Source organism: Pteropus vampyrus, unplaced genomic scaffold (assembly GCF_000151845.1).
Source record: "Pteropus vampyrus isolate Shadow unplaced genomic scaffold, Pvam_2.0 Scaffold158, whole genome shotgun sequence".
Taxonomy (NCBI): Eukaryota; Metazoa; Chordata; class Mammalia; order Chiroptera; family Pteropodidae; genus Pteropus; species Pteropus vampyrus.
This window is the reverse complement of record NW_011888939.1, coordinates 1,842,957-1,850,786: the sequence shown is the minus strand read 5'-3', so window position 1 is coordinate 1,850,786 and position 7,830 is coordinate 1,842,957. Positions and strand designations below refer to the sequence as shown.

General features: G+C 57.3%; 1 protein-coding gene across 1 annotated transcript in view; it reads right to left on the bottom strand.

Annotated features, from left to right (window-relative positions):
- FIBCD1 (fibrinogen C domain containing 1) overlaps positions 1-2,005 on the bottom strand; it is a 36,710-nt gene extending 34,705 nt beyond the window's left edge. Inside the window, exons 1-2 of the mRNA XM_011370056.1 lie at positions 1,917-2,005; positions 854-928 (exon numbers count right to left, since the gene is read on the bottom strand). Coding sequence (XP_011368358.1) covers positions 854-928; positions 1,917-2,005 — 164 coding nt within the window. The remainder of the gene's footprint in view (positions 1-853; positions 929-1,916) is intronic.
- Between the last annotated feature and the right edge of the window lie 5,825 nt (positions 2,006-7,830).

Below are 7,830 nucleotides of genomic sequence, written 5' to 3'. Positions count from 1 at the left end.
GTCCCATAGCACTAGCCGGGAGTGAAGGGACCCGTGTGGAATGTACAGCCCTGCCTAGCCCCCAGGCTGCTGTGGGAAGTGAGGTGTTCCCTGCGTGTACACCTCGCATGGGTAACGCACCCTCTTCAGAAGGGTTCTCGTGAATTTCTGAGAGGATTGGAGCCCCTGAGCAAGCTTCGAACTTTTCTGCTATGATCTTGGGCAGATTTCCTGGCTTCTCCAGCCTCAGTTTTCCCATTAAACAAGAAATCGCAACTTCCCCCTCCTCAGTGGGGACTGTGAGGTTTGCAGGCATGTGCCTAGGACTTCGGGTCTGTGATTTTAATTTGAGGAGAGGGTGTAAACTCCACCAGTCTATGCGCAGAGGAAAGGCCATCCTGAGGGGAACCTGCACTGAGATTCTGGGCGCAGGGAGCGGGGGTGCTAAGGGCCAGCAGAGGTTCTGGGTATGTCCTCTGGGCTGTCCCGGAAGGCATCCTGGGAAAGGAGAAGCATGAACCGGGCTGTGAAGGCGGGGACATCTGGATGTTGCAGGCAGAGAATGGAGAGTGACAGTAGCCTGCACAGCTGGCAGGTGCAAACCGGAGGACGCTGGCTGGAGTATCTGTCTACTCGCTGGCCTGCAGAGGGCGGTTGGACAGGTGAGCAGGGGCCACCTAGTGGCTCCTCCTGGCACTGTTTGCTGTCGGGTTGGCTGACCTGTTCTGCACCGGTTCCTCACCTCCCTGCCTGCGGGGTGCGGTGAGCACCGGTGTCGGGGTTGTCTTCACCTCTCACCCCCCTTCTCAGCACCCCAGAAGAAGAGTCATCCGTGCTGCAGGTCTGGCAGAGCCCACAGGTGTTCAGCCCGCACCTTACAGGCTGCACGCACTTGACGTCCTTGGGGACTCGCAGCGGGAGCGAGGGGCCCAGCCTCTGTCCATTGGCCCTGAGAGCTCTGAGAAAAGGCTCAGGTCTCCACAGAGGAGACGGTGCCCTACCCTCTGATTTCCTTTTGACAAAGCCGCTGTCCCAGAGCCCCAGGGAAGAGCCCAGGTGTGCTCAGCTGGCTGGGCGAAATCAGGGTTTTCCAGCCTCCCAGACGTGGCATTTGGGGACCAGCCAGGACCTCGGGAAAGCTAGAACCCAGCCCACCAGGCTGCATGGCATTGAACCTGTGCCCACTCCCTGCACAAGCGCTCACCTGCCTTCCTCTGGCTCATCGATTCTGCACGTTCCTACTTTTCCTGCCTATGGCCACCTAGACGTGATGGCCCTGCCGGTATTTTTATTTTAAATCCCAGCGAGAAGGGCTGTGACCCATCCTGCCTGTCCTTTGGAGCCAGGACATGTCAATCATAGGTCATCAGTTGGCCAAAGACAGCTGCCCTTGGACAGGTGCCCAGCATATGGAGGGCATGGCTGTGGGGGTCCCCATGCAGGTACCTCCCTTAGCAGAAGGTGGTTACAGGACGGGCAGTGAGACACGCCAGCATCCAAGCGATGGAGCGATGGAGGAGAGCCAATGGAGATGAGAAAGGCGGCCGGGATGTTGGGTGGCAGCGCTCAAGGTGCCTGTTGAGCATCACGCCTACATTCAGCTCTGTGCTAGGCATACTGCACCTTCTCAGCCACCCTAGTAAGTGGGGGTGATCATTCTCCCCATTTTATGGGTGAGAAATTGACCTAGAAAGGTAAGTTACGTAACTTAGGTGATAGCGCTATTAGTAAAAGGATATAATTAATAGCTACCATTTTCTGCGCGTGGGGTACCATTAATAACATATTTCATGTAATCCTCACCGAAAACCTATGGGGGTTATTAATATCCTCATTTTAGAGTTGAACTCAAAGAGGCTAAGTAACTTGGTCAAGGTCACAAAGCGACTGACGGGCCGGAATTCGAACCCAGCTCCCTGTACCCATGTGTCTCTCACCCACCTCCATCCTCTTGGTTGGCTAGAGCCGGGTCTGAGACATCGGCGAGCACTACGGAGCTGGCATGCCGCAGGGGCTCAAAGACCATGGGCCGAATGTCAAATGCGCTTGTCTCAGAGGGCCCGGGGGACCGGCTGGCCAGGAGGTCGTGCCCTCTGGCCCTTGTCCACTCAGCCTCTGCCCTGCAGTGCCGAGGGCACTCAGCTCTCTCCATAAAGCTGCTTCGACTTAACTCTGACAGTCACATTTCTCATTAAAAATAAATTTGTCTTGGCTTCCCGTGGCATGGAAAGCCATTGTGCTGTGTGATTCAATGGGCTTGTCACCCCTCACTGTTAGGCACGGGGAGCTGAACAACTGGATGGTCTCCAACGCCAGCTCCTCATTTTCTGCGGCTGAAGCCAGAAACGTATAGTGGGCTGACATTTAATTTAGAATCTAACATACCTTGACATAAAATCATAATACGAAGGCGGGGCGGGGCGGGGGGCTGCCAAGCCCGGCGAGGGGTGGGGGGAGCCCAGTGACAGCGTGGATTTCTTTCTTTCTTTTTCTTTTTCTTTTTCTTTGTCAACACTGAGTGGGGCTGACAGACGAGAGGCTGTGCTCAAAGGCAAGAATTAGCATGGAGCGAATGTGTGTGTGAGTGTGTGCGCTTTTTGTGCTGACGTGCTGTGCACAGGCGGTGGGTCTGCGTCCGGTGTCCACTGGGATGCTGTGTGTGGCATCCCGCGGCCTGTCTGTCAGATGTAACCGGAGAAACGGGAGCCTAGGCCAGGTCCTCGAGGCTAAGACTGGCGCCCAGGAGCAGGATAACTCGGGCACAATGGGCGAGCTGGCACCTGCCCGTCGGCCTTAGTGTCTCTGGCCTCGCCACGGGCCTCCAACGTGCCGTCAGTGCTTGGCCAATACAGAGCAGGAAGGGAATGACGTTATTTTGAAAGCTAGAAGCAGAGTTCTAGCTTTTAATTCAGTGGAGCATCCTGATGGACTAATTGGGTATGAAAAGCTGAGGCTCAAGGCTGGGGGTGGAGGGGAGGGCAGGCCCCGGAGGGGAGGCAAGGAGCGGGGCTGGGAGCCTTGGGGCTGGCAGGCAGGGGGCGCGCGCTTGGAGAGCGTGGTTTTCAGTGCTGTGCGCGGGAGGGTCCCATCTGTTACCCCCGGTCGCTGATAAGAGTCTGCTCAACAGCCTGTGTTTGCGATGCTTTGGGGAGGTGAAGGGGGTGGCCCCCCATGAGGTCAGAGCACGGTAGGAAGAAGGGTCCGGTTCAGGAGAGGACGGGGCTGTAGGTCCAGCATTCAGCCCAAGTAGGATTTCCGACCCGCAGGGGACACGATCTTGAGCCATTTAGCTGTCATTTCACCGAATGCCTATCATGTGCCAGGCACCCTGCAAGTGACTGGGATTTTGTCACTGAAATCCTCACGGGAACCTAAGAGGCAGATGCCCGTTTCCCAGATGAAGAAACAGCTCAAGTAGGAAAAGGTCGACAGTCCTGCTCACGGTTATACGCGGCAGAAACGTCACAGCTTGTATCTGAGCTCCGCGGTCCGATTCCAGAACCCACAGCGGCAGAGTTTGGGGACCCCTACTCGGCTAACACTCGGGTTACAAGTGTTTGTGGTTGAATGAAAGTGACTGGGTGTCGAAAACAGAAATCTCGTAAGTTTGGATGCAACCAGGGGTCACACCCCAACCTGCACGGGGCCAGACTTTCAAAAACGGCGTGTCTTATTTTCATAACGCTTTTTTATCTTCCGTACACTGCGAGGCCCTGTCTATACCACATGAAGTCCTCGGGGTGCTAATCCCGTTTGTCGTTACTGCTGCTGACTGTCCCTCATGGTGGCTTGCTTCCTCGCGTGCTTTGTCGCTGTGGGCCGTGGGCCATGTCGGAGCTTTATCCACGGAATCTGGGGTGCTCTGGGCTGGGCCTTGTCCTGCCCTGCAGGAGCTGCTTTCGTCTCTGCGAGGCACCCGGCAATCCCATGTGGGGGTGCGCATCTGAACCCCAGGCCACTCCAGGTTCTCGCCTTGCCCGTGGGATAAATGCCAACCCCAAATCTTCAGGAGAACGGGTTATTTATTTGTAGCAAAAACGTTTTCCGCGTCATCTTTCCCGCGCAGATGAAATTTTTCCTCATCTGCCCGTCTCCACGCAGGTCTCTGTCCCCTTTTGTTTCAGGCCCCTGTGGAGTTCTCTCTCTCTCTCTTTTTTTTTTCCAGTTGTCACTTAAGACGTTCGTGATAGCATATTTAATTTTTCTAGGTTCTTTTGTTGTAGGTGTTTCGTCTACCATATTATTGAAAACAAAAGTCCTTCTCTCACCGATTTTTCTTTTTTAACTTTAAAAAATAATTAAAGTCTAACTTACTTATGATAAAATGCAGATCTCCGGGGTAGCGCTCGGTGACCGCCATGCCAGGCCTTGCCTTCGCCCCGGAGAGCTCCCTCGTGCCCCCTTCCCCGGTGACAGGCGGCCCCCTGCGATAACCACTGTTCCGATTTCTGTCGCCGTACCCGCTTTTTGGCCTTTTCTTCAGCTCTATCTAACGGAATTACGTGGTGTGTCCTCTCTGGGTCTGAATCTTTCGCTCACGTCAGGCCGGTAGGATTCATCCACGTCGTCATATCAGTGGTTTGTTCCTTCTTGTTGCCAGTGGAATTTCATTCATGGCTCTGCTGCTGTTCGTTGAACCGTTTTCCCGCCGACGGACATTTGGGCTGCTTGCCTTTGGGGCCGTTAGAACAGTGTCAGTGTGAACATGTGTATACACGGCCTGGGGCACAAATGCACACCCCCAAATGGGATTGCCGGATGATGGGCCGGGAGGGAGGCACCCGACGTGGCCGTACCGTTTGACGCCCCACTCCCGATGTTCCAGTGCCGTGTGATGGTGGCTCTCGCGTGTCTCCCGGGAGCCCCTGTCACTCACTCACTCACTCGGCTCATTCATTCGCTCGCTCACTTCCTCCTTCGCAAACATTCACTGCAGGTCGGCACTGCCCTGCCCCAGTCCATCCGGGCTCACAGGGTGGGCTGGGCGGCAGGTGTCCCCCATTCCGATCCCTCGGAGGCTGTTGTCTGTGCCTCCCAGGAAGTTGGCATCCTGGTCCAACCTCAGAGATGCATCAGATGTGCGGAAGGACACGTCAGCCACTGCTCTCTTTCCCAGTCCACCCCTCCCCACCCTTCCAGCCTGCACGGCCCGGCACCCAGCAACGTCAAAGACCGAAAGGCTGGTGCCCTCTATGGAACAGCCCAATGGCTCCCGGACGTGGTCGTGCCGTCTGCTACTCCCGCTGGCAGTGGAGCGCTGGGAGAAATTCGAAGCCCAAATCTTCATGAGAACGAGCCGGAGTCACTCACCTGTAGGGGAAAGTTTTTCCTTGTTGTCCTCCTCGTCGTCTTCCTCACCTGCGGCTGGGGCTTTTCCCAGCCTGCCCGTTCACTGAGGGTCTGGCCTTGCCTTTCTGCTGGCTTCTGTCTCCCCGCTTTCCCAGAGCCCAGGACTTGGGGTGCGAGTCCCAGGTGTCCTATCCGGGGCTCCAGGTCTCACCATGGGTAGCACCCCGCTCGTGCTGTTCCTCGGGGTGAGACAACCTCCCAGCCTCAGTGGCCCCCCAGCAGGGCCTGCTGGGGACCTCCCTGCACGCTCGCCGACCAGCTGGGATCCCGAGCAGGGTATGGGGGGGGCTCTCTCTCTCACCTCCTCCCTCACCTCCCATGTCTAAAATACCAGCAGGTTCTTTCAACAAACATTTACTGAGCAACTTCTGTGTGGAGCTGAGTTCTAGTGAACGAGAAGGATACTTTCCAGTGGTGATATGCGCTCTAAGAAAATGCAGCAGAGTGGACAGGAGGCTGGCGAGGAGGTGGTGCTTGAAGGACAAGAAGGAGCCTGCCCCGGGCAGCTCTGGGGGACAGCTCTCCAGGCGGGGGTGGGGGGAGGTGCAAAGGCCCTGAGGTAGGAACACAATTGTAATATATGAAGACCTGACAGCTGAGCTGTGGCTGGAGCACAGTGGGCGGGGTGCAGAGATGAGGTCGCAGAGGGGCAGGAGGACGGAGGACGAAGGGCGGGGAAGGAGTTTGGGGTTTGCACGAGTTAACCATCGGAGGATTGTAGGCAGGGCCCCTGACGAGAGCCGACTGACATTTGTGCACGTTCGTTTCGGCTGCTGTGTGGAGGACGGGCTCCTGGGGGCAGGTAGGGACCGGTGAGGAGGTTATTTGCGGCTGAATCCACGAGACATGGAGGCAGCTCAGATCAGGGTGTTAGCGGTGGATGCGGATGTGAGACGAGTTTTGGAGGTGGAGCCAGTAGGCCTGGCCTACGGAGCGGACGTGGGGAGTGAGCTAAGGACAGAGACAGAGGGTGATGCCGTGGTCTGAGGCCCAAGGCACAGGTGTCACCACCTGGAGGGGGAGGAATGAGGGGGGTGTGATGGAGAGGTCTAGTCTGGCCACGCTGAGCTTGAGATGCCTGTTAGACCACCCAGAAGGGCACGGAGTGGACATCGGCGACCCGCGTCTGGATTCTGGGGAGAGGCCCAGGCTGGAGTCACCCACTCCGAGCCGTGAGACATGAAGCTGCAGGTGGGTGCTGGGCTCTGGGGCAGATGGGACCATTGCCACCAGCTCCTCCCTCCTTTAGAAAACTGCACACCCCCGTTTTTGCCTGGTACCTCTACTGTCCCCCCACCCCACCCCGCCACCACTAGCGACACTGGACCTGGCCACGTGACTTGCTTTGGCAACTAGAGTGTGGAAGGGAGCACCGAGCAGTGTTCTGAGCCCCTCAGAGAGGCCTCCTGCATGTCTCTCGTGACCGGTCCCAGAAGGCTGACAGACATGTGGCACAGGCCTGAACCCAGCAGATCCACAAGCCAGAAGAGTGCCACCGTCGTCATAGTAGTTCAGAGCGTTGGGAGCGTCACTACACAGCACCGCTGCAGCCAGAGCCACCTCATGCCCCCGGAGAGGAAGGGCCCTCCCTCTGGGCAGTGGGGAGGAGGGCAGTGGGGAGGAGGGCAGTGGGGAGGAGGGCGTCAGATCCTGCAGGCGAGGGCTTAGCTCAGGACCTCGCACCCGCACCTGGAGGCGCTCAGCGAACATGAACCAGCATTTAAAACGCGTGATTAATTGTGAGTCTAAAACAGAGGCCCTTCCCCGGGGCTTTTCCTCAGCTCTGGGCTCCTCACAGTCGCCCCTGCTGCAACCCGCTCCCCACTGTATATCTTCCTTCAATTCCTTAATCTTCTTTTCCAGTTGTAAAAATCATCTACTCTCGCTGGGCCCTGAGACAATCGTGGTCACCACTGTAGGGAGCTTCCTTCCAGCCTTTTTTTTTTTTTTTTTTAAGTAATTGCTGCAGACCAGCGACGTCTTGAGAATCTAATCGTGAGCACCGACATTTACCCGGTACCAGGGCAGCGGGCACCACTGGATCTCTGCCCGCGGCTGGGACACAGCACTCGAGGTTCCGGGACATGTCAAAAACTACGACTGCGCCCTCCCCCCGCCACCAAGGGCAGCCCCGGGCCAACTACAGACAGGAGCTAGAAGGGTAGGGCTTAAGTACCCTTGGCCCCCCACCCCTCGGTGAAGGCGTGGTCCACCTGTTTCCCAGAGTTCCCCTGGAGGCTGGTGCCCCAGGCGCCCACAGCTGCACCCTATACACAGCCCACCCAGGGCTGGCGGCCTTCCCTCCCTCACCCCCACCCCTCCCCCACCCCCGCGCAGTGCTTCCTGGGATCACCTCCCTATAAGCCACTTCTGTTTACATCTCCGCTTCGGGGGAAGCCAGCGTCAAGCCGCGAGGTGCTGCGCGTGCGGGCTTCGCGAGTGTCCCCGGCGTCCCTTCTCGGCAGTCTTCCAGCAAATTCTAGTGTGAGCTGTGTTTCTGCG